The following is a 27,306-nucleotide window of genomic DNA, read 5'->3' on the forward strand; positions in this document are numbered from 1 at the left end:
TGTAAATTTTTCATTTTATTCAAAGTTGGTACAGAAGTGCTAACGTTTCCATAAAATAATTACTATACTTCAGTTACAGGACAAAATACCACAGAAAGGAATATACTTTGCAAGAAATGTAGTTCATCTTAAGTTTCCAAATACTTTTAAAGGCTAATGCAGCAGCTGGCAAAATAACACACAGTACACAAAGAACAGTGTATTTTACAGAGTCAGTAATGAAAACTGACAGCTCTTTAGCAGATTTGCTTCATTTTTTAAAAATAATAACACTTTGAAAAACACATTAAACCAAGATCATACATGTCTACAATTTAAAAAATCAGATTGTATACAATAGGTTAGAAGAGTCAAGTTAGAACTGTCATGTATGGTTAACAATCCTAAATCTACAATTTCAATTGTATTCCTTTCAATATGGAAGTTACCTGGTTTATACCAAATTCTACTTTCTGTTCGGAACTAAAGCGTTATACAATGAGATGGACTTGGTAAGTCAAACCTTAAAAAAAGAAAAACACACGCTGCAGACAATGAAGGGTACACTGGAAATCAGTTTACAATTCAAAAAACTCACCAGTAACTCAACAACTTCATTTAACATCACATTTGGTCTACAATGCATAACTGACAAAACAACCCATGTACACAACACACAGCCCAGCGCAGACTGGTCTCTCACAGAACGTGTGCACAAAGCTTTTAAGAGGCAGGACACTGGGGAAGACAGCTTCCAATGGAGACATCCGTTAAAAATGCATTAATACTTACACATCAAAATTACCAGACAGAAGGCAGCAGTACTCTGCTGACATTTGGCTTAAAAGTAAAGGAATGAATGAAGCAATTTCACAGGATATTAGAAAAGGAATTGGTTTTCTTCTTGAAGAAGACTACTAACTTTTGCACAGCAACTATTTTTGATATCCACCTTATCAAAAGAAAAAGAAAAAGGAGAAGCAGCAGCAGCAGCACTGAGAACATAGTTCATATGTGATTGCCAACACAGGTCTGGGCAACAAAAATGGAACATTCAAGCAAAGAAAGGGTAAATCCTTGCTTTCATTTCTGAACTCTGTTGGCAATCCATCAACTGAAGCAATCGTGGTGGGGAGAAGCAGGGCAACAGATTCCATACCATCATCTGACACTAATGTAATATGCCGTTATTTAAAAAGAAAATAATAAAGCTTTTGCATTTTAACAACCCCACAGAAAAGTCCATGAGCAAAAAAGACTAGCTGATCTGTTTGCCACTCAAAAGAGATCTCACAGTGAAATGAGAAGGTTCTGATTGTATGTATTTACACCGTGACAGCCACGTGCACCTAGACTAACTAAAGCAATCGTTCATGGAAATCAGAAAGATATTCTGAAAGATATATCAGTGAAAGATATTCTGCCCAAGGAATCTTCAAAAGCATCCTTTAAGTTCTTAAAAACAATTGTAGATTTTAAAACAAAATTTAAAGGTACAGAGCACATTCTATATAGTATATAGAACCAACAGGTTACTACTGCTTTGCCGTATCACACATGGCTAAGCCAAAGATTTCCTCAAACCTCTCCTTTTCCCTGTATTTCTTGTTCCTCTCAACTCCACCAAAGCCTGAGGTGCTACATTCTTAAAAACTGCTGTAGGGACACAACTGCTGGCTTTTTTGCTGTAGGCCATACTCTCTCCCTCAAAAGTGCTCAGGTTAATTCTTCTAAACCATGTTGTAGTCTACACCAGCTTGAATCTTCATTCCACATTATTATTTAAGTTGACTGTCCCTAAGATAAATATATGAAACAGAGGAGAGTGGGAAAAACGTAGTCACTTCTCTTCATTCTTAGAGTTTTCCTATCTTTTGAAGTATAGGCAAGATCCAAGAGAGAGATGTATTTATTCATTGCCGATAAACAGGGACTAACTGTTCAGATGAAGAAAGTGAGGAGTAAAATAAGGGCAATGCCGAGTGCAAGAAAACACATTATTTTTTCTTCCTTTGCAGGCATATTCATAGATTTCATCTAACCTAGTCTTGTAACACCACAGGCAAAAGAATACAATCAATGTGAAAAGCAAAGAGTAGTTCATTTGGCAGATGTCTCACTTTGTTTGATGCTTGTGATCCCTGGATCGAATTCTGCTCTATTAAAATGAAGGGTAGTCAGGCATATGAAAAAATAACTTCATTAAGATTATTAAACTTACACGAAGATTAAAGATTAGTATTTGCCCTATTAAAATGTGAGATTTCTCCATGCTCTCAGGGTGCTATTGACAGGAGGTAAAATTTCATACAGATTTATGATTTAAAAAAATAACCCAAAGGCTCTACAGCTTAAAGCAGAAGTTTGTCAAAATGTTCCACCCACCAGAAACCTGGAAGCCTGTTCCTGTTTCTCCAGTTCAATGGTAGGAAGAGCCCACAGGCCCCGCTGCAGCTGGTAACCCCCCAGTACAATTGCAGCAGTCTTGACACTAGTATTCTCTCCTCCACCAAAGCAGTACACAGGTCCTCAGACTAGAACACTGACTCTCTCGTGACAGGAGCCCCAATTCAGGTACCTCTCACTGTCCAGGGCTTGCTACCTCTCCCTGTCCAGGGCTTGCAACACTGCGGTGCTCATCCTGACAACTCCAGAGATGACCCATGGTGGGCTTTTTAGGCCGGGCACTTGTGGGATACTGAGAACACTGTCAGCCTTGTGCTTTCCACACGTGGACTTACACACACGAGGGAACATGGTTTGTGCTTTCTATAAAACTTACTTTACGCTTTTTTATCATGGAATGTGAAACTCTTGTCACATATATGTTCTCAGACATGCCTACCCAACCTACCCTGGAAAATGATAAAAGTTAAAACATACTCACAGATAAGTAACCTTAATCTTTAAATAAGGATATAAAGAAAGCAAACACAGATGAATAAATAACATTTAAGCTGCAACACAAGCTAGACCTACCTGGTTCTTTGAACCTAAATAAAGGCTACATGTAAAATATGTAAATATAAATGTATTTTCTTTACTAGTCATAGCAAAATTTAAAAAGAGGAATTATGTAAGAGTTACGTATCAAGAAAGGGAAAGGTGTGAACTAGCAGATACATCAGCAACCAAAAGGCACTAATCAAAACATAAATTTCAGAAGCTGATTATATTAAGGAATACCCTACAGAATGGCCTGTGCCAGTTTGGGTACTAAAACAAAAAAGTGAGTTATTAGTGAACACTCCACTTACAGAGGTACAGGCGACACTGATATACTGAAAAATTATCCAGACAAGTTTGTCCAGAGGCAATAAAAAAAGTAAACACTCCTTTATCCAGCAGCACTAGGGTACAAGGTGAATTTACCAGGGCAAATACAAGTCTCCAATAAAGATGTGGCTATCTACTCTCGCTCTGTGCTGTTGCCGAGACCACTGACAACTGTACTTCCCTCACTGAGAGGGTTCACTCTCTGTAAACTGTCTGGGGGGCGGGGGGCGCGTGGCTCCATTATCGGGGAAACAATTACAATCCAGGGCTTCTCTGAGGAGAAGGCACTGCACCTACACTAGCAAGAATCTGAGGCCACTGTGCTTTGTCGGATTTATTCTAGCATCCCTCTACCCAAACACACTATAAATCCAGGTAGCCAAATCGAATCTCAGAAGTCATTACGTAAATTAAGGTTACTGGTTTAAGTCAGGTCTCAGATTATGGTCCTCCCTCCAAAAAATAAAGTGCATGAGATGAGAAATGATGCAGATATATCAAACCTTTGTGTTTACTTCTGAACAAAAGCCTACATGCCAATGGTTAAGGCTATTAGTTACCAGACAAACGGGGTGCTTAATCCAAAACAAAAGGCTAAACCCTATCTTTTATAAAGGATTTGAGAAGGAAACAAATACATAAAATTATATCAATTCACATAACATTCCTTTAAAGGTGAATCAGTAGTTTAAAGCCTTATTCCCAGCATTGGAGAAAGAAGTTTAAATAAAAACATTTATATGACAACATGAACAATGGTGTGAGACTCAGCACTGGCAAAGTCTATCAATAATTTTGAACCTTAGCTAAATTCTGTTCTGCAGTCAAAGTAACTGAAAGTAACTCTTCCATCAGAGGTTGAGAGTTTGACCAAAAAAAACACACCAAATTAGGAGAAGTTAGCTTAATGGAGGAAAATGGGGTTTGCAGCCCTGAGTTAAGCCAACCAAGAAAACCAAGCATAGTGATTAAAAGATTACTTCTTACATAATCCAGCTTCACACCTAACTAGTACAGAAGAGTTTCTCTATATGCCAACTGACTAGGTTCCAGCTTTTTACCTTTAATTGCTGCAACAAGGCTTTTTAGCATCAAAACAAACTCCATGCCTCTCTACATTGCGATTCCATCATTTCCAAGGGACTGGTGTGAATTTTAACTACTTCTGCCGAGTTTTTGAAAAATGAGCTTCGAGAATAAAATTCTGATGAATTATTAGTATCAGGGCTTTTGTTATTAGTGAACACAAAGTCTGAAAATAAAACTCTGGAGCATTTACAGTTTAAGCTAATAGATATTTTAGTATATTTAAACACAACTACTATTTAGTGAATCATTCTCTGGATCCAGGCCTTCAAATCTGGGGCACAGCACCACTTGTGCACACCATGGCAATAAGCCTGAAAGTGAATTAAGCTGACAAAAGATCAAAATAGGAATATGTTAAGTGTTCAAACAAAGAATAGGTGAATAATTAAAGCAATGTGAGAGAAGACAAATCAAGGGGAAAACCAGTCTCTCTGAATGGTAGGTGGGCCAACACACAAACAGGAGTAAGTCCTATCTCTGACGTCTGCTCAGGCTAATGTCAACATTAAAAGGACAAGCAACTTAACACCCAGCTAATGAGAAATCTTACGAATACTGAAGCCTAGGGCTGCTACACCCAGGTATTTCTCAGCATCTCATCTAGTAGTTTTTCCGACTTCTTCAGAATATCTTGTCCTGGCGGGTCTCTGTAGTCACATAATTTAACAGCAATGGTCTTTAAACATCTCTCAACCCAAACTGGGAAATGCAGAGGTGTCACTGCTAAATACCTGTGTGGTCATTTTCAGCCATCATACCTCAGATGAAAACGACACAGGGGAGTACAGCGTAAACAAAGTAGTGCCTAACTTTTTAACAGCTAATAACATAGCAGGTCTACAGGGTGAAGAATGAAAGTAACCTGTACTGCGTGATCTCTAAAGAGAGAGGATCCACAAAACTCAATATAGAGAAGATAACAATGGACTGAGAAATGTAGAGACTTAAAGGTTCTAACCACCCTGGACAAGACTTTCAAGCCCCTACTCAGCCTCAGGTTAGAGAACTGAGTAGCAACCTTCCTCCTCAATTCTTAAAATGTGAAATTTCATCAAGCAACAGGCCCCTGTTAATTACTTCATGTGCCATCCCTAAGAGTTAGGGCTTTGTGACCCAGGCCAGCCTCTTTCTGCAAAAAGACAATGGCGCCTTTGAGCCAAGTGAAAAAGAAGCCTTGGGAGATCAGATCTGCTGGACCGAGGCCAAAGGACACACCAGCACGGCTACTGCTTGATGCTTCTCTAACCAGAAGATAAGAGTGATAACCTCACTAAGAAAGACAGGCTGGGGAAAAGATTGGCTCTGCTGTTTCAAAAGCCACTTACTATCTCAGGGTAGAAGGACAAAATATTCTTCAACAGGGAAATGAGACGTCCCACAAAGGAACCCATAATCATTCTGCATGCCTGGGCAACAAGCTCTTCTCATCAGATCTTGAGACTAAGACTGCCCGAGAGGACAAAATCTAAGAACTGGGGATACCAGATGAGACAGTATTTTTCTCCACCCTTGAATACCAGTGTCCTCACTTCATTCTGACTCTTAGCTAACTATTTCAGTCAATCACTCTTAGCCAGTTCTCAACCTTAGCTCGAGCCAATAAGAAAATATATACATGTTAACGTCTAGGTATCAATGTCATCACTTAGGACCCATTTAGTGTAAAGTATGACTATTTTGCTAGCTTTACGAGAGACTATGTATCATTCCATGATCATTCTAACGAAGTAAAGACTGAAGAATGGTCCCTTGAAATGAAGCGGCAATCAGGAATTCACATACAAGCACATTATCTATTACTGGGAAGCAATAAGAAGGGCAAGCTTCAGGGACTTCAGTCTAAATAAAGTGATGTTTACACTGGCAAGAATAAACAATCCTAATGGATATGCTAATAACCATTCCTTATTTACAAACATTAGTACTCTAAACTTGGCCTACTGCTATATACACACAAGTAAGACACAAGATGATGTATGTTATGTACCATACTAAGACAACAGCAGAGAGAAGACAGGGGGATGCTAAGACCCCAACTACTAGGAGTCAACATTAAACAAAGGAGGGGGGGAATCCACTTAGACACCACCTATTCATTTATGCTTTTAACAGAAGGGATAAGAAGGCTGCTCAGCCAATATGTCAAACCTCACTGCTGAGTTACACAGCAATGTGTTCAAAGAAAAATTTTAATTTCTACAACTTAATGGCAATTTGAAAAATCTAAGATCCTATTATTTCCCCAAATACCAAAAGGCTGTCTCGAAAGAAGAACAGTTCCTTTGAGAAAAGAAGAGGACAAACCACAAGTCCAGATTTGGACACCTGGCTTTCTGTTCTTCCCAACAAACTCTGTAACCTTGGATATGTCACAGCCTCGGCCTCCACTCGAGGACGGTCCTTACTTTCATTTGGCCCCCAGCTTATAAACCTTAAGAATGAAACTAAAAAAATTCCGCAAGGCACTCTAATAAGCTCTCAGAAATCATACTATTCAAACACAAATTATTTTTTCAACTACAGACTCAGTCCATCACAAAGCCTCCTGGAGATGGGAAGACATTATGCTACCTAATAATTTCTAAAAATCAACTCTGAACTAATCAAGTCCATCATAATGAACTTAGTTTACAAATACAAAAAAATTTAAAGTCATCATGACTGAGTTTTGATTCAAAATCTACAAAAGTATCTAAAAAAGTAATAATTTTCCCCTAAAGAATACAAGGTTAATAAAATCATGCAATTTAAAAAATATCAGAGGTTACAGAAAAGTCAAAGAAAGTAGATACAAAATTAGTTTCCTTCACCTGCCACGGAGGAAAAAGGACAGCATGCACAAAGAAGGACATCATGTGGAGAGCTTTTCTCAAACGTCTTTTGTACCCTGTGCTCATGAAGGGGAATCCACCCGTGAAAAATGGATTCTCTTCCAGGAACGCTGAAACTGGATACAAAGCCATGCCAAGACAGAGGATCCTACAATTACACAAGTCCTGGAATCTCCATAGGACACACTACTAAATCTGCAGAAGTTCTCTTGAATATGCTATCCACTCTACAGAAAGACTATACTGCAACCCACCAGTGGCAAAGCATGCACTCTTTGAGTTTTCTGTTACTGATGGCCTGTTTGCAATGAAATATCCTCATGCTCTAAGTCACTGTAACTGTTTAAACAAAAATGCAGAGGCTGTATACATATGTTGTCTTAAAAAAAATTGGAAAAAACTTATGAAGGATATACATTATGATCTCAGAATGAATTTTCACTCTAAAAACTCAACTTCAATATATCACCATCTAATCAAGTGGGGCAAACCAACACAAAAGCAGAGTTAATTTTTCTTCAAATTTCCGGACATATTTTCCAAATGGATCCACTCAGGAAGGTTAACTAGTTAATAAAGAATGTTACCAAATGAAAAGAACAAAACTAGAGAATTAATGGTGTACAAGGAATCACCTGTTCAGCTTAGCTGATCAAACACTGCTTTAGGGGATGCTAATTTTCAAACTATATAAACAATCTTAACTTGGTCAGTAAATCTGGGGATCATCAGCAACGTTAACTTCATTTTCTCCCCCCCATAATCATTTACAATACAGTCATGACATACAACTTTATAAAGACAAGACTACTTATGATCATTTGAGTGTGGTTCACTTAAACTTCAGAGGAGGAAAAAAAAAGAAAAGAGAAAACAAAAAACAGCTGGAACTTTTTCCCAACATTCCATATACTGGTGGTACAGGAACAGCTACAAGAAACATTCCTCTTCCTTTCTTCCAGCATACAGAATCCATAGGCTCATGCTAACAAAACAAACCTGGCAAACGAACTTGCCCTGAAACAAGTACTCCACAAGCACGTGTTAGATTTTCAGTACATAATGGATTATACAATGTACAAATTCAGTTCTTTAAAATGGGAGTAGGGATTACAGAGACAGAGAAAACGTTAAAATGAGCAACTCTTCTATTTCAGGGTAAGAAGGCCTACCAAGATTTGGCAGTGCAGACAGTGTATCTTACTCATGATACCTTAGCATATAACTCTGCTCTAAGTGCTCTATGAGAATAATTGGTCTCTCCTTACTTTGGTATGGAAAATTTTAAACCACATTTGCACAATTCAGTCTGTTTAAACAAGTTTTACTTCATTTAGGTTGAAAATTTACTTTCATCCATCTCTGGGAAAATAAAAGTCTTGCAAATAGATGATTTTTCTGCTAAGTAAAATTTGGCTAAAACCTACAGCGTAAACAATGCCTGAGAGATGCAACAGTTACATAAGTTTGCAGGGTTTTTGTTGTTGTTGTTGTTGTTGTTTTCCAAAGACCAGTATTTTCTTAAGTTAGCGTCTCATCATATCCTTAAAAGTTCATAAGGAGAAATAAACAAACATGAAAATTCCAAGTGAACACACAGCAAAAAGTCCAATATTGAGTATTACTTTAACTTGTGGAGGTTCTTCCAACATTTGTAAACAAACAGCCTCCTCCTCCATCAGGTCTCTGAGACTCCTCTTGCTGAGGCTCTTACTTTTAAAGCCACAAAACCAATCGATGAACTTCCAGTACCGGCTTCCGTCTTCTGCTTCTTTCTTTCTCTCTTTCTCACCCATGAGAGCTGCCTGCCCATTGGAATACGCATCCACGGGTGTTTCTGCCTCCGAATGACCTAAGGAAGCCACTGGGTTGCCCTCCTCTCTGCAGGTCACCAACAGATTAACATCTTCCGGCTGCAGGCCCTTGATGCTGTCCTCAGACTTTCCGTTGGGGATGGCGTGGTTGATGGCCTCGCTATTCTCACTGCATCTCAGAATGCTCTTCTCTTGCATTTTGTATGGTTCATCTTTCGGGGAGCAGCTCTCCTTGACCACCAGGCTCTTCTTAGACCAAAAGGTGGTGGTGCGAATCTGTTCCTTCGTAGGAGGTGGTGTGAGAAGGCTAACAATTACAGTAATGAGTCCCGTGATCCAAAACAACGCTGTGGCCACATACATGTAATGGATGTCTTTAATGAAGACTGGCCTGTTATCAGGTTGGTCACATTCCGGGGCACGGTAGGCAAAGGCCAGTGTCAAGCGGACTGCTCCAAGGATAAAGCCTGCCATTCCACCATAGAAAGCCCCTTGTTCATTGCAGCGCTTCCAGAAAATCGCCAGAAGGAACAGGGCTGCAACTGGGGGCGTCAGGTAGTCAGCTACCTCCTGGATGTAAAGGTACATCTGGCCTCCTTGCATCTCCACGATGATGGGCACCCACGCGATGCTGATCACCACCATGAAGGCCACAAATATCCTGCCCACGATCATTAGTTCCCGGGAGCTGGCGCTCTTGCGGATGAGTTTGTACACGTCGAGGGTGAATATGGTGCTGGCGCTGTTGAAGATGGAGTCCAAGTCACTCATCAGAGCGGCGATCATCACGGCCATCATCAGGCCCCGGAGGCCCACGGGAACCAGCTTCATCACCAAGCGCGGGTAAGCAATGTTAGAGCACCCGGCTCTGCTCCCACACACCTGCATGCAGTGCTCGGGGTTGATGCAAGCTATGTCATCGGCAAACAGTATCCGGGAAATCATTCCAGGGACCACTATGATAAACATTGGCAGAAGCTTCAGGAAGCCGGCCATCAGGGTAGAGCCTTTGGCATGAGCAATGTTTTTGGCTGCTAGGACCCTCTGCACGATGACCTGGTCGGCACACCAGTACCAGACTGAAGCAGGGGTCTGCCCAAGGATGAATCCAGGCCAAGGAACGTCTTCATCTGTTGGGTTCCGCAACATTTTCAGTGCGTCTTTCTTGGGGTGGACATTACAAGAATTTGTGTTTGAAAGGTTGTACGTCAGCAGGATGGAAGTGACATTGGGTGAGGCCAACATGTACCTTCTCTTAACTTCCTCAAACCCGCCAATCTCCATCATGCTAATCACCATAAGTGTGAGTGCCCCAACGATCATGAGCAGAGCCTGCAAGGTGTCTGTGTAGATTACTGCGACAAGGCCTCCGGTGACGGTCAGCAAAGCGGTCATGCCAATGAGCAGGATGACAGACACATAGAGGTTCCAACCCAAAGACTCCTGGATAAAGAGGGCACCCGAATACAGATCCACTGAGAGCTTGGTGAAGATATAGAGAATCAGAGACAATGCTGCGAAATAGACCTGAATCCTATGGCCACCAAATCGCTTGGACAAGTATTCAGGCATGGTGTATACCCCCGACCGGATGTAAATCGGGATGAAAACCCATCCCAGAAGTTGCAAAAGCAGCAAGGCATTGAACTCCCATGCGCCCACTGCAAATCCACTTGCCGCTCCAGATCCTGCCAGCCCAATGAAGTGCTCACTCCCAATATTGCTCACAAACAGAGAGGCACCAATTGCTACCCAGGTCATAGAGCGCCCCGCCAAGAAGTATCCACTCACGGTGCTTCTATTAGATTTCCACATGGCAAAAAACCCAATGCACATGACCAGGATAAAATACAGGGCCACTATGGCAATGTCTGCTGTCTCCAGGACAGCCCTCATGTTTGGTAACTTTGCGAATAAATGCGTCCAATGACAGAAGTGTCCGACTTTTTATTTACTCATGAGTAACCCCAGCCAAGTCTGGAAACCATACGTGAACTGGACTACACAGAGCAACACAGCAGGTCAAAGTCTTTGTCCTTTGGTTTGCTGTCTTGATGGTGGTGGTTGTGATAAACTTTGAAGGAGACAGTTTAAATTTTCCTCCGCTTCTTAATTGGGATTGAGAACTTAGCTCGTCCTCTTAATCCACTCTCCACAAGACCATCAGCATTTACTCAGGGGCTGGAGGAGACATTCTGAGTTGCAGCTAAGTCTAGTGAAGCCTACTGTACCAACCCTGCAAGGCAGCAAAGACAAAAGACAAAGATTGAATTAGAGGAGGGGCTCACCAAGCGATGAGGAAACTTTCAGTCTAACAAAACGGCGCAACAAGACATTATTTAAAAAAAAAAAAATTTTAATATATATACTTTAGTTCCACAGGAAAGAGCAATCCATGCTATCACTTAATTGCAGAGAGAATATTTATCATTTTGAACTGAAAACAAAAATATACTGTCCTAAGTAAGTAGTCTAACTTCTCTGGCAACCGACAACTGCCCACCGTGACACTGCCCTTTCTTCTTTTACTGTGGTAGTCTCAGACTGGAAAAGCACCAAGGTCGTAAAGCAACCTGGGGGAGGGGGACTCTAATTATTCATAATAAATAAGGTCACCTAAATGAATCTTCAGTCTTCCCAGGTGGCTCAGTGGTAAATAATCCGTCTGCCAGTGCAGGAGACACAGGTTCGATCCTTGCGTCGGGAAGATCCTCTGGAGGAGGAAATGGCAACCCACTCCAGTATTCTTGCCTGGAAAATCCCATGGACAGAGCAATCTGATGGGCTACAATCCACGGGGTCGCACAGAGTTGGACACGACTTAATGACAACAAAATGAATCTTCAGACACTGCTGCGTTCTAAGAGTAATATATTTTGTAGCTAAGTTAGGGTCCTAGATAGAACAGGTATCTACTAGGTAGTATCATCCACTCCCACACACAGTATCAAGTATTGCTTAACCTAGGTAGACTACTGTCACAAAATCTCCCTGAATTCCTACTACAAAGGTCCATCTGTGCTAGTCATCACACATTACCCTAGAAACTTGACATGGCTCCTGCCTCAAAGGGAAACCAGATGTTCCATACAAAGACAGGAACATACAATTTATAAACAACCCTAAATTTTTATTCTGCTAGCTAGAAGGAAGACACTGAAAAAAGTATTTTTTCTTGTTGAACGGTATACAAGGCAAGGAGAGGAGGGAAAAAGAGAAAAATTTTCTGGAAGACTGAAAAACAACATCATTATTGTTATATCTCCCAAACCTAAACAAAATAGACATCTGTAAGCCATTAGGGAACAAATTATTGTCAATATTAATCAGATTTTTTTCAGTCCTGGATTAAGAAAATCACCAAAAAACCGACATTTAAATTTACCTAAAATTGAGTTTATGAATATGACAGGTTTTCTCCTGGAAAAAGAGATAAATTCTGAACCTTCAAAGTAATTATAATTGGAGCTGAGGAACAATATGAAAAACATTTTGTTATTCAACCTAACGCCTTCCACATGTTAACTCCTAAAGTGATTTCTCCTTTTGAGGTAAGGCAACCTCAGAGTGCAATGTTTTTCTATGCTTGACAAAGCAGATGCTTTTTGATGAACCTAGATTATTTTCCTGTAAAAATTAGTAGCAAAGTCATCAAGTCCTATAAATGATACTAAAGCCATCTCTTTTCAAAACAGACCACAGTACTAGTCACTTAGCAGCACACCTCTTAAGGAGCTAGAAAAAAAAGCTGAAATATAAATGCTCTACCATATTAGTTATTCAGTCTAATTAATAATAGTGCCACATGGAAATGTCTTAAACCCTTCTCTATGCCTTTTTGAAGCTTAACACACTACAACAATCATACTTAAAAAAAAAAAAAACTGACTAAAATCCTTCGTCCTAAAACTCAGTGTCAATAATGACTGGCATGAGTAAAACTGCCACAAACAAAAACAAAAATACACTAAAAGCTGGGACTTGTATCACTTTATTCTTGCCAAATCCTGAAACTGGTAGTATTTCTATGACTACTTTCTCTGACCCTGAAACATTCAAGTTATTTAAAAAAAAAAAAAACACTGGATATTATTTAGGAAGAATTACCTAAATTTCAAACAAAATCTAATCAAATAACTAATAAGCAATTATTTATAAAGGGCACCTTTAGTGTTTCAGTGTAAGAATTAGGTCCTCAACTACAAACAAAACTGTAGCTGGCAGTTATGAGATTCTTCCCTGTCGTCAACAGAGCACCCAACATCCAGCCATACCCCTGCTATTCTCTTCCAACTTCACATAGATAACCCTAGTTCACTGGTCCGAGGGCCATTTCAAGTGTCTCTCTTCTCAACGGCAGTCACTGGCCATCTCCTCAAGAAGAGACAAACACCCAGTATGTTTATTTTTGTTTGGAGGGAAGGTGAAGTTGGGTACGCATTGTAGTGGCCACTACAGCAGCTTATTCGTTCGAAGAACAAAGCGCTCAGACACAAAATAAGCCCTTCCTTCTCCGATCACTAGGAAGCGCTGGAAATCGACCACACTGTTTCCCATTGTCAAACATGATGCAAGTCAGACATCTAACCCATACTCCGCTCCCTGATGAACGCTTAGGCTGGTCTAACCCCTAACTTCCCGAGAACAGCAAGCGGGTCAGCTAGAGAAAAGATGTTCTTTCTGCCCAGAGCAGGAGTGGAAGGAAGAGGTAAACACTAGCTCAGGGCTTGAGTTCTCAACACTTTCTGCCTCCTCAGATCCTTCAAAAGCCACTGCAGGCAGCCCCCATGTCACAGGACACTGTGACAGTCTGTGGATGGATTTAAGATTTCTCCAATTTAAACAAAAAACATCCAGAAATCAGCACCTAGTAAAGACTGGAAAAGGAAAATAAAAATAGGTCAAATCAGTTTATAGAAAGATGTAAAATAGATCCCCCTAGAGTTTAGGACTTTAGACTTTAGGACCCCACAGACTTTTAGACTTTAGGACCCCATACAATGCAGCCAAATTCATATCTAGTCATTTAGAGATTATCACAGGCTTGAACTTCAGCCTTTCAGAAAATGAACTGTGCAATTCCTAAAAATGGTCTCAAATAAAACATACAGTATGTTTTGCATATTTTTTTCTCACTCTTTCTAAAAACCAAACATTTCTACAATAAAAATATAATGAACACTATCCAGAGTTCCTTTACTGTTAGAGAGAAGCCACATGGAAAATTTTTTTCTCCAGCTGCTAAAAGGTGCCTTTAAATTTATGTTTTCGTATTTCTAGGACTAAGCTGGTTCACAGTTGAGATAAATCCCTTAAGTGAGAAATGTAGGACAAGGAATAAAGTAGGTACAGTGATGATAAGCATGTGAGCTGGGTCCTTTGTAGTGCATTTTTAAGAAAACAATCATAATTTAAGTAATAGTCACAGAATGTATAAAGAAATAGTCCCCTAGTTATAATGGCCACTGTAATAAATTTAGCCAACTTCAATCAAACACAAGGGTGTCGTGAAACAGAGAAACTCCTGCCAACAGGAGGGCGTTTCCTTCTCAGAAAGCAGTGTTTTATTGGAAGTTCTGCACAAAATTAGAATACAATCTTGGTACATGAAAGCACTATTTCATGTACTTGGATGAACTAAATTACAACTGAAGAATTAATCCAGATAGAGAAGCATACATAAATATTTGCTGTTTGAACTAGAAAGAGTCAAATAGGAAAGACCAAATTAACATCAGCTATTAAACGTCTTCATAATATATCAAAACATAATTAGTTATAATGACCAAATCTAACATCTCTCTTCTATTATCTAGGGAGACCATACAATTTATCTTCCAAACTAGGAAGTTATTCTGGGACACTCTGTCCAGAATAGGATGTATGGTCACTCTAGAAAGAAAATCATCTGCCACAGAAACCAAAGAACAACTAAAACAATTCCTAAAGCCGTCAGGGCTCCAAGTCACAATCAACTCAATGAGGCCTGTGGACTGACAAGGAGTAGAACACAATGACTCTCAAAGTGACCAAACCACAATCTTTTTAGCTTTGGGCTCAAAAAGGACAATCTCAACAGGCAGAATCCAGCACTGTCAAAAGTAGGCGTGCCAAGTCTTGTGCATTTTCTGACCCAACGGTTTGATAAAGAGTAAGTAACACCTAGAACGTATGTCACCTTGCCCAGTGCAACAGACAGACAGGTGTTCAGTGAATGTCACTTCACCATCTACAACTTGCACAGACTGGCAGTGGTGCTATAAGCCTCTTTCAAAGTAAACTGCCAATGACACCCCGGGCATTTTAGGAGCTTCTCGTGCTGTGCTTGCTACATGTTCAGTCGCTCAGTCACGTCCGACTCTTGTGACCCCATAGACTGTAGCCCGCCAGGCTCCTCTGTCCATGGGATTCTCCAGGCAAGAATACTGGAGTGGGCTGCCATTTCATCCTCCAGGCCAACTCTTTAGGACCCCACAGACTGTAGCCCTCCAGGCTGTTCTGTCCATGGAATTTTCTAGGCAAGAATACTGGAGTGGGTTGCCATTCCCTTCTCCACAGGAGCATCTTAGAAGTTATTTATTGATAAAAAGAAATAGATGAAATAATGTATTAAATATGCAGTTCTCTCACAAATATTTTAAACTGACTCCCAACCACCTCAACAACTATTAGTGCCTATCTACATCACTTCATTCAAATAAAACTCACTCAAGTAAAACTCAAGAAAAAAAAGCTCACTAAATTTATATAAAAATCTACTTTCCAGACATATTTTTGTCATCTTGATTAGAAGTCCAATAAAGCCAATTCCACTAGTGGAACAGGTTACTCGCACTTGGTATGTACATACTTGTAACAGGACCTTCTGTTGCCCAACCCCTGCTTACCTTAAAAACGTAGAGCTTGGCTATGAGAGCAGTTTATCAGTGACACCAAAACGAAAGTTGAGTGCTTCTAATACAACTTAGATCAACTCCAGCCAATTCAAAATTACAAGTGGAGCTGGAGATATTATATGTAGTCCTATGCTGCTGCTGCTGCTAAGTCACTTCAGTCGTGTCCAACTCTGTGCGACCCCATAGACGGTAGCCTACCAGGCTCCCCTGTCCCTGGGATTCTCCAGGCAAGAATACTGGAGTGGGTTGCCATTTCCTTCTCCAGTGCATGAAAGTGAGAGGGAAGTCACTCAGTCGGGTCCGACTCTTCGCGACCCCATGGACTGCAGCCTACCAGGCTCCTCTGCCCATGGGATTTTCCAGGCAAGAGTACTGGAGTGGGGTGCCACTGCCTTCTCCGATGTAGTCCTATAACAGTCCCTAAAACTTTTAAGGAGTCTGCCCTTAAATTTCTTTGGCAAAGTATTTCAACTATGCCTACAATCTCGCTGAGCTTTTGGAAGTATATAAGAAATGTTCGAAGCCCTGAATTAAACTCAAATGGCTTATTCTGAGGGTTTATATTCTGAGGGTTCCTAGTCCCCGTGTCCCATCACAGGGGACGGAGGTGAGGCAGAATGAGCAGGGACTAAAGCCCCACTCCAGCAGCCTCAACCAAGCAGAACAGCTCTACTTTCAGCAAAGTACTGGTGGGAAGGGGATTAGGAGGTACGGCTTCCCAAGTAAGTAAACGAATTCTTCAAATAAAATCTTCTTCACCTAGCAAAGTTCATAAACCACCAAACTTATCACTTGATCCATATACAAAAATCCCCTGAGATGTAGTCATTTTAATTTGCTTCTACCACTGCAGAAGTGTGGCTCACAATGGGTCTTTTTGGTTTTGTTTGTTCTTCTAAAGAAGTCTCAGAGAATGAAGGCCTTTTGGGTATGGGGGCAACTTTGAAACTACCACTGGTTTCAACCTTTATTGGATGATACTAGAACATGTGTATGGAGCAAACTCCAATAACCTATTTCTTTGAGAGAAATGAAAACGTAAAATAACAGAGTTGTAGTGCCTATGCTACCGTATCATGTAATCCCAATGACTAAAACATTGGTGTTAACTTTGAATGGGGAAGAGTTCAAGAGGCTCAGCACGGTTTGCTTATGAAAAAAAAAAGATTGATTATCATGTAAGTTATACATAATGGAGATTAAAAAATAAAAACTTGGCACTAAGTCCTGACACCTTGCAGGTACTGTACTTAAAGTGCTATCTGCATTACTTTAATCCTCACAATAATTGTGAGAGAAGTACAATTATTATGATATTACACACAAGAAAACTGAAACCAGTGAGGTAGTTTAACACCCCAAGATACAGTTATTTATGTTCACATCTGGATTTGTACTCCCATCTGTGTCTAAACTGCTTCTTTCACTTAATCACTACACAATACTACCTTTAATGAAAAAGAACAATTTATTAACAGAAACAATATTAATAAAAGATCATTCAATATCATCAAAAAGTTTTAAAATATTTGAGCTTGCAGAGAAAACACCTGAGGTGTATAAATAACAAATGCTAACAGAAGAGACTGCAAAAAGTGCATAGGATAAAGTCCAACTTAAATATCTATGTCTGATCATACGTGATGGATATATATACAAAGAAAATAAAGAGATTAAAACAAAAAGAAGTCCCAGGTACAGGCTTCCTATGTAAGTAAAAACGTGCAGATCAGAAAATCCAGCTAGAAGACCAAGGTTTAACCAGTTTCTCATCCAAGACGAAGGCTTTTGCCTCTATTCTCTTTTTCAGTGTTAGAATTTAAAAATTAAGTCTCAAAGTCTATTCTACACCTGACCTTGTTACCATGGCTATACAAGTCTCAGTCATCCTTCTTTCTTCTGCTAACTTCCTTCCTCTGCTAACTTCCATCTTTAAGACATTAGATTGAAAGAGTCAGCTCTATGATCTATAAACACGAGTTCTCATAGTAAAACCTACGGACCACTTTTCTTACTGAATGAACTGTTTGTGACCACTTATCCTTTTCCCAGGGAGTATATATAATTTGGCTCATCGACTCTGAAACTATTCCACTGAATTCTTCCTCATCTCAGAGAATGTCAATTCCATCCTTACTCTTATTGCTCCAGTCAAGAATTAACAGCGATCCTTGAAGGCCTGGGCTTCCCTTATGGCTCAGATGGTAAAGAATTCAGCTGCAATGCAGGTGATCCAGGTTCAATCCCTGGGTTGGGGAGATCCCCTGGAGAAGGGAAAGGCTCCCCACTCCAGTATTCTGGCCTGGAGAATCCTATGAACTGCAAAGACCATGGGGTTGCAAAGAATCGGACATGACTGAGCCACTTTCACTTGAAGGCTTGCTCACTTTCCCTCCACCCACACACAATCAATCCATCAGCAAAATCTGCTGACTTTATCTCAAAAGTAGACCCACAATCAGAACAAATAATCTCAACTGCTAGCACCCTGACCATTTCCCTAACCATCTCCATCTCTCCTTATCCTGATTTATTTCTTCCCCCACAGCACGCAACACCTTCTAACGTACTTTAATAAATCTTCCTTATGTTTACTGTCACCTCACTCACTTCAGTTCAGTCGCTCAGTCGTGTCCAACTCTTTGCGACCCCATGAACCGCAGCATGCCAGGCCTCCCTGTCCATCACCAACTCCCGGAGTTCACTCAAACTCACGTCCATCGAGTCAGTGATACCATCCAGCCGTCTCATCCTCTGTCGTCCCCTTCTCCTCCTGCCCCCGATCCCTCCCAGCACCAAAGTCTTTTCCAATGAGTCAACTCTTCCCATGAGGTGGCCAAAGTACTGGAGTTTCAGCTTTAGCATCATTCCTTCCAAAAGAAATCCCAGGGCTGATCTCCTTCAGAATGGGCTGGTTGGATCACCTTGCAGTCTACTCACTACCAGAATGTAAATTCCATGACAGCAGAGACTAGTCTCTCAGGTTCACAGATGTGGCTGGTCTGTCTCGAACATCATCTTACACACTATAGGGCTCAAATGTTTGTCAAATGAATCCAATATTAATGAGTAAGCACCTGATCAAGAGTGTTAAACTTCCAATAGTCTATACAGTCATCAACAACTGGGTTTTAAAGCAGTAACAGAAGGTAGATTAAAAGGCCAAGAAGTAGGTGAGCATTTCCTCCTTGAGCAAAGTGATTTGCAATCTCAAACAGCACTGATTGAGCAGGTACAGAATGACAAGGTAAATCAGACTAGGCAAGCATGCTGCCCTCTGTTCAGATAAAAACCTCAATGGGCCATGATACAATAGAAATCTGTCTGGAGCCACCATCTCATCTACCTACCTACATTCCTTCATTGTGCTAACTCCACTTCACAACGTGTCCCAGATCTCACTTCTGCAGCCATCAACGGCCACTTCACCGAGAGCAGTGACACGTGCCTCGTGTGTTACAGCTGTTTCCATGCTGGTGTGGGCAAGCAGCACCTCCCTCAGCTCCCTCGACACAGGCCCCAGCGTCCTGCTGATGTCAACACAGGAAGAATCTTTCCCATCTCTGCCTCTCCACTAACACTTGAAGGGTTCATTAAAAACTTACTTTAATAACTAGCACTTCCCAACTCGAGTGCCAGGCACCACTTTTATACAACATGCACCAGATCATTTAATCCTCACAAAATCCCCCAAGAGGTAAGCATGATAACTGCTCCCAATTTACAGATGAGAAAATTTGAGGACATAGTAAAAGAATTACTAAGGAAGTCCAGAACCATCCTCTGTGAAGTAAAGATGAAGAATGTATCCTTTCACAACTCTCCCCAGGAAGATATACATGAAAAGTAGAAATAAATACAACTCAGAAAAAAAAAAAATCTGCTAATCAATTCAGAGGAAATGATGCAATCTGAGAATCATCTTCTGTAATCCCTAATGAAATAATGTTCTGAGGCAATGGTTATGGTTGACGCTAAAAGGTGAAAACGTCTGACGGGGACTTCAGAATGGATGAATGAAGTTGACAACAGCTGCCTCCTGACATGATGCTATACCCCAGAATTCTTGCAAAAACATCAAGTAAATACAACCTGTCGACTCTGCTGGGATTCAGATTTAAGCAAGCCAATTGTAGTGACACATCTGAGACAATTTAGGACATCCGTATATGGATATCAGATGTTAAGGAATTACAGTTAGTGGCAAAAAGGCACTGGTTTTTGTTTGTTTTTAAGCCCTTACCTTTTGGATATATACTAAATATTTACAAGTGAATTTTTATATCTGCATTTGCTTTCAAGGACTCCAGCAAAAACTGATTTAGTATTTGCATGCACATACACACGTGTGTGTGTGAGTTGCTCAGCTGTGTCCAACTCTTCGTAACCCCAACTGATTCAGAAATGCTAAATCCAATGGAAGACTGCTGGAGAAAAGAATATTCAGTCTCAAGTTTGTCACTCCATAAACCACTTAATGATTTCTAAAGGAAGAAAAGTACATTAATAATAGAACAATCTGGTGGATATCACCCATACCAAATGACTGCATGACATCCTCAGAGTGGGACAAACTGACCTGTCTCCTGGTATAATACTTTGATATCCCTGTGTAAAATTCCTGCCAACAACGTTTAACCTATCTCTAATCATGAGAAAGCAACTAGACAAATTCAAATCGAGGGACTCTCCAGACCAGAGGGCCTGGACTCTTCAAAGTGACAATGTCTTTAATGACAAAGAATGGTTCAAGATCTATTCAAGACCAAGGAGACTACATAACAACCAAATGCATGAACCTTGATTGAATACTGAATTAAAGAAGTAAAGGCTAACACTGGAATAAGGTAAACTTGAACACGAACTGAACATTCTGCAATTGCATTGTAGTAATGTCAAACCTGATTGTAATGGTCATGCTATGGTTAGAAAGTCCTTATTCCTAAGAAAGGCATGTCAACAATACCTGCAACAAATGGTACAGATAAGAGCCAATAGGGCAAATTTTAATCCCTAGTGATCTAGGGGAAAAGCATACAAGTGTTAACTAAATGGTTCTTATAACTCTTCTAAATGTGTAAAATTTTAAGATGAAAAAATTTAAAGTACTCCAGCAAAAAATAAACGAATAAAAGGAAGGGGTGGTGGAGATAAAGCAAGAGTGGTAAACGTTGATAACTGTTGAAGCTGGGTGATAGGTACAATACAGAGATTCGTTAAACGAGTTACTTCTGTGTATGAGCCCAGGTCTTAATTCTCACTTCTACAAAACAGAAAAAAACATACTTCAAGTCAACATCATCAAAACAGATTACTAATCAAGGTAGATTACTAGGTAAAAGTCCTGTGAGAGAGAAGCAAGCATTCAACAACCATCATATACTGTCAATTCTTTCGGGAAAGGCTTGGAGACAACCTATAAAATAGAAGCCTGCTAGCCTGAATGCATGTTAATATAATCACTCCAACATGTCTGCACTCATCTCTGCTCTTCTGCCCACAGCTAGTGGCCAAGGCTCGCTCCCCCGCTTAAGTCTCAGCCTTGCCTGAGCACTGGAACAGAAATACCTTACGCCACACTTTGTCCCCTTATCTTGATGTTTCTCTTCACAGCACCTACTCCTCCGTCTCCCTCATTAGAATGCAAGCCCCAGGAAAGCTGTAACTTTTTCCTATAGTTTACAACACATGGTAGTGGTAGGCACTCAAAATAGATGTGAAACACTTCCTTTGGTCTAAAGCAACTTTTTAGCTCTAATACTATTACAGTGGATGCAGTGATCAAAAGTTTAGCTTCTAGCTTTGAGACTGCCTTTAGAATCCTAACTTGGCACCTTACTGAGCTGTGTGGTCACAAGTACCTTTCTGCTTCAGTGTTTTTGTGTGTAAAACGGAGAATACACACACATATAACATACACACACACATACAATACACACATCTTGCTTAAACCAGCCACTGAGGATTAGGTATTACAAGCCATAAGTTTGATAGATGTGGGGCATCCAACCATGTCAACTTGTGGTGGTTTACCTTCATGCTTTCCGTTCGTATCTTACTTGGTTTCAATTTTACGTTCCTAGAAAAACTGTTCCTAGAAGAAGAGAGGCCAAGAAGTTTCTTTCTCATTTTTCCATGAGACTGAGGCCAGAAAATGTAAACACAAGAGTCTTCCTGGTAAACCAGATTCTAACTCCCAGGAGGCCAAGTCATAAAACAGAAGATCCTGAAATTGGGATGATTCCTCAGGCAGATGCTTTTGGTTAGAAAACTTTTAAATCTTCTATTCTTCTCAAAGGTTTGGGGAATACAGGATTTTCAAGAAATAAACAACAGGACCATAAACAGGCTAACAGTTTTTGGAAGGAATGGTCGAGATCATGCCCTGAACAGAACCTAAGAAGTGAACATAAAACTGAGGCATGGTTTTGTAGATTACAAATCCAGCTGATTTTTCTCTTACATTTCAAAGACAGAACAAGTAAAATACAGAGAAATAAGATCAGAAATGCTTTCCTTGGATGTCAGAAGGCAGGAGATTTTGAAATTGTAAGTAGCTTCCAATTATTTCATCCAAATCAGGTAAAATATTTAATAAAGGAAAGGGTATTAGGAGGAATTTCTTCACTTTAATCTTCTTAAACTGGATTTGCACAAACTCCTGGTCCTCAGAGAATGCCTCATAAGAACAGCATTCCTGAAACCAATCAGGCTACTCGAGTCAGTGTTACAAAACTGCACTCTCATGTCACTGCCAACAAAACAGAAAACAAACAGTATACCGGCATGGAAGAATGAGAATCAAAACCACCTACTACTGGGTCATGTATTTATCCTGGTTGAAGCCAACTTTTTTAAAACAACACTTAAGTCCACCTTCCCTGTAATATATGCCTGACAAAGATCCTACCTCCAAACTTAGTTGACCACCGCACAGCCAAGGTGTTCTCGTACTAAACTGCTGCTGCTGCTGCTAAGTTGCTTCAGTTTCCGACTGTGCGACCCCATAGACGGCAGCCCACCAGGCTCATAGCGATCTGGCTGTTATAGCTGCCCTTGGGTTTCTACACCTGACAAAATCAAAGCATTTTAATGGTCAAGGAGACATTTTAAACATCGAAGTCTAAACAAAGACAAAACCAGGAATTTTTTATTTTTTTTGGCAGCACCATGGGGCTTGTAGGATCTTCATTCCCTGGCCAGGCATAAAACCCGCACACTCGGCAGTGATAGCTCGGAGTCCTAACAACTGGATCGCCAGGGAATTCAAAACCAGGAATTCTTGATGCTAGGGCAGAAACGGGCAAATGCCACTTTATGAGCATTGAGTGCTTCAGATGGAGGTTTTAAGAAGCCTCTGCTTTCACCTGCGATTCCATTTTTAAGCTCTCATCCATGTCAATTTCTACTGAAATGTTCCCAAAGTGGGTAGGGATTCCCTTAACTAGAGCACTGTAATTGCAATAAAAATGATGAGGGAGATGAGTGGCAACAAGTCAACTGGACCCTGGACTTGAAAGCTAGGGAAGAACCAACTGGACCCGAGTTTATTTGCAACCTGCTGTAGAGTACCTGGAGTGGGAGTGGGGAAGCTACAAAGACACAGAGGGAAAGTCAGTCAGGGTAACGACTTGGCTTCCGTTCTATGGATACATGAAGACTGGCCAAACATTGTAACGTCACATCATCCCCTGATCCACACTCTGACTAGAGGAAACACCTAACTTTTTTTCATAGTAATACTATATTCCAAGGGTCATGTGTCATATAAGCTAACATGAATTTCATAGACATACTCTGAGGAAAAATGTCATCTTCTAGATAAAGCAGACTCTTTCAAGAAGCATTATTTCAAACCTGTAGGACTTCAGTACAGCAGTTGTAAACCAAACTGTACTAAAGCATCCTTAAAATAAGCAATCACCCAGATGTCTAAAGACAAAGTGGACTATGAATACCAATTTCTAACAGTTCACACTAAGTCATACCTCGGTCTTTGTGTGACTCTCTGAGGTCTGTACGCTTGGCCGAAATGGGCATACATAATCCACTAGTCCAAATAAACTGATCCTCCTTTTAAAGACCTGGATGTGTTTGCCATTTACTATTAGTCCCATTTTAAATCAATGGTCAATTAACTAGATGGGTTCTGTCAATATGAGCGGCAATTTCTGTAGCCTAAATCCTGAAAGAGGTCCAAAGGCAATTAAGGATGTCTTTAAAGAACATCTAAAACCCATTATCTAAATCAGAAATTATAAGATGTTAGCCAAACCTGACCAACAGACACATTTCCTTAGATCCATGGTGCCTCAATACCATGGTGCAAACATCTAAAAATGTAACAAAGACAAAAAGTAACCCCAAAAAATCAACTTCCTGTTGTGGCTAAGAACAGGATAGAAAAAGACAAGCTGGCAAAACCAGGCCCGCACTCCCCATGGCAATAATACACAGTGGTAGTAGGCACCAGCACCACCAGCATGAGCAAGCATGCACACACACCTGCACGCGTGCACACACCTCTGTAGCAGCTCCACCATTTCGCCACAGGCCCACTAACCCCTTTCAGTCTTTGAATTACAACACTACAAACTCCAACAAAATAATCTAAGCCTAATTCATACTTACCAGTTTTAACATACCAAAGTCAAGAGAATTCAACACACAACCTTTCTGTTTCTCAGACAACTTTGTTAAGAGTTTTCACTGACTCATGGACATATTTACTTCACACTGCCATCTCCAAACACAATGAAAATGATTTTAAAATTACCAGCATTACTATTCAATCTTCTTAGTCACATTCTTATCTCTTCATCCACTATTATACACTCACACACATTTCTCAAATCTGCTTCATAAGTGCTCGATATTCTGTATCATCTAGTATCTCATTATGGAGCTTCAGAATAAAATAATCCAGCACAAAAAAAGTCACAAATTAAGTCTGAAACAAAGTTGGGCTTAAGAGGCTGATAGTTAAATATACATCAAAATAAAATGTGCATTCTCTTGTAAATGGTCTTGACGATTTGGATCATAGGTACCTCTGGCTTACAAGATAATTATTTAAAATTCAATCATGTTAATGACATATATACATTCCAGCAACATATACTACAATGCAAAATACTGTTTTAATTCCTTTATAAAATCTGTACCAATAGGAATGGAAAAAAAAACTCTTTAAAAAATCAACTATTAAATGGAAAGATGTAGTCTTATGATACATTGCTCCATCAAAAATTAAAAGTTAGAAAAAAATAAATGAAAAGAAAAATACTAACAAGGTATCACATGGCAACAGAAATCGATTAGGCTATGATCCACCAACTCCATGTGTCGATTTTACTGAAACAGGGTCATCCCTGAAGTTTCAGCAGCAATTCGGCAAACAGCAATCAAAATTTACTTGAAGATTAAGATACTAAGCTTTCCCCTCACCTGCCTCAAATCATTTTGAGACTTACGAGCCTATCTAAAGTAATTCTTCTCTTTAGATTTTCTTTGCTTTCTCCAACCTTTTCCTCACTTAAAACACACCTAAGTCTAACTAAGTTCTAGTTATACAAGGTCAGATGAGAGACAGAGATGAAACAACGTCCAGCTTCAAACAGTTTAGTTCTTGATGAGGAATCCCAGTGCACTCAGCCTGGAAAAGGCTGGCAGCTGCTGAATCAACACTGCACATCTGTCTGACAGAGAGGCTGTTCCATGCAGTGGAGTTCATTCACCGGACGCCTCACATACATTCTACATTTCACGGATGCAAAAGCTCAACCTTACTTAATTAGCATGCAAGCTATTAGGAAGCATGGCTCATGTTCACTTCTAAAACTTTCATGTTCAATTCAAAAACTTTTGAGGAAGTGCTGTATGTCAGGTTTGACTCAAGTCTTGGATTCTGGTAGCTTACACAAAATTTATCTTCCGGAGTCTCTTCATTAATAAAGTGGGAATAATGGAAAATTACAATAAAGTTTAATACCTTGCCTGAGAGCACAAAGGTACCTTAATGACATACTGAACACCTACTGCCTCCAAGGTTATGTTACCAACTTATCTCCAAAGACCCTCCAACTGACGGATCACTCCCGTTTCACAGACAGAAATGAGGATCCAAGAGGGTTACGATTCCTTGTAGGTAGGTGCCAGGAACCAAATCCAGGTTCACTGTCTCTAAAGCTCTTTCTGCTGCCCCACTGTCAGTTCTTTGTTTATTCCAACATAACACAACCAGGACCTTCATTTCGGATCTTTTGCTCTTCTATTTATTGAGAAAACAAAAACTGGAGCACTGACTGGAGCGGAAGCATCTGTATCCAAAACAATCATACACAAAAGTATTAAGTAAAAAAGGGATTAAAGCTGCAAGAGGAAATTTAAAAAAAAAATCATACATACCTTAAACATTTTACCTACATTTAATACATAAGTGTATTTCCCAATCTAAGTATGGAGTCAAGCCCTTGAGAGAATGGGACTGATGACGTAGAGCTCCTTGCTGAAGTTCCTTCTGCTTGATCTAAACCGTTATCTATAAATCCATCATCTACCATCTCCATTCCAGTTTCACCAAAGTGCAAAGCTTTAAGGAGTCCTTGTAACACAGTCTACATACAGAATCATCCTGGACTATTGTTATCTTCTCTCCACCACTTTATGACAGCTACATCTGATTCTACAGCCATTATTTTAGGGACTCACCTTCAGCTTGTTTTTCCAAAGAATCCAACTTGGTTTTCAGGAGAGGAAAAAAAAGTTTGTACTCATTTCATCAGTTTACATATTTAAATTATTATAAGAGCAAGATTACCTGCCATGAAATAGTCGTGGAAACCAACACAAGTTCTGGTAAGCATACAACTCCCTCAGTGCAACATGCACTGATCCGAAAGCAACTTACTAGCACCAGAGGTCAGCATGCTGTCTCATAGTCAAGAACTGCTTTAGACTGATGGGAACAGGAAGCCCCAAGGCAGCTAAGTAAGCATCAACCTTGTGGGTAAAACAGAGCAGACGTGAAACAGACCTGTCCCTCAAGCACATGTAACCTACCAAAGGGGATGTGAAACATTCACCAATAAACTGTAACATTAACAAGAAAGCTGTCCACAGGATAAGACACAGAGAAACACCATGCAAATTCAAAGGAAAGATTACAATTCATAACAGTGCAGGTCCACAGTATTTGTTTCATACACCAACTGAGTCAAAATGAACTTGAGGTATGTTTTCTCGGAGATGATCATTCCAAGAAAAGCAGTGTCACACAGGCACCAAAGGAAATTAAAGGGAATGATATTTATAGGGATATACAGCAATTTTCTTTACTCACTACTGTACAAAAATGGAGAATGAAAGAAATTAAAGGATAAGGTTAAAATAAAAGACTAGAGTCGTATCACAGGTGGCCTT

General features: G+C 40.1%; 2 protein-coding genes across 3 annotated transcripts in view; both read right to left on the reverse strand.

Moving 5' to 3' along the window:
* On the reverse strand, nucleotides 1-25,326 carry SLC5A3 (solute carrier family 5 member 3). 2 transcript variants are annotated; one of them, XM_042229335.2, is made up of 2 exons: nucleotides 22,796-25,326; nucleotides 1-11,225 (listed from the first exon to the last, which is right to left on the reverse strand). In XM_042229335.2, exon 2 carries the CDS (start codon nucleotides 10,883-10,885, stop codon nucleotides 8,729-8,731), a length of 2,157 nt encoding a protein of 718 aa, XP_042085269.1. In that variant the 5' UTR covers nucleotides 10,886-11,225; nucleotides 22,796-25,326; the 3' UTR covers nucleotides 1-8,728. The 2 variants fall into 2 exon arrangements, with proteins under 2 accessions (XP_042085269.1, XP_060271978.1); XM_060415995.1 differs by having other exon boundaries at nucleotides 18,496-25,326.
* MRPS6 (mitochondrial ribosomal protein S6) overlaps nucleotides 1-27,306 on the reverse strand; it is a 66,542-nt gene that overhangs the window by 32,361 nt on the left and 6,875 nt on the right. The gene's annotated exons all lie outside the window — the stretch shown is intronic.

Source organism: Ovis aries, chromosome 1, assembly GCF_016772045.2.
Source record: "Ovis aries strain OAR_USU_Benz2616 breed Rambouillet chromosome 1, ARS-UI_Ramb_v3.0, whole genome shotgun sequence".
Classification (NCBI taxonomy): Eukaryota; Metazoa; Chordata; class Mammalia; order Artiodactyla; family Bovidae; genus Ovis; species Ovis aries.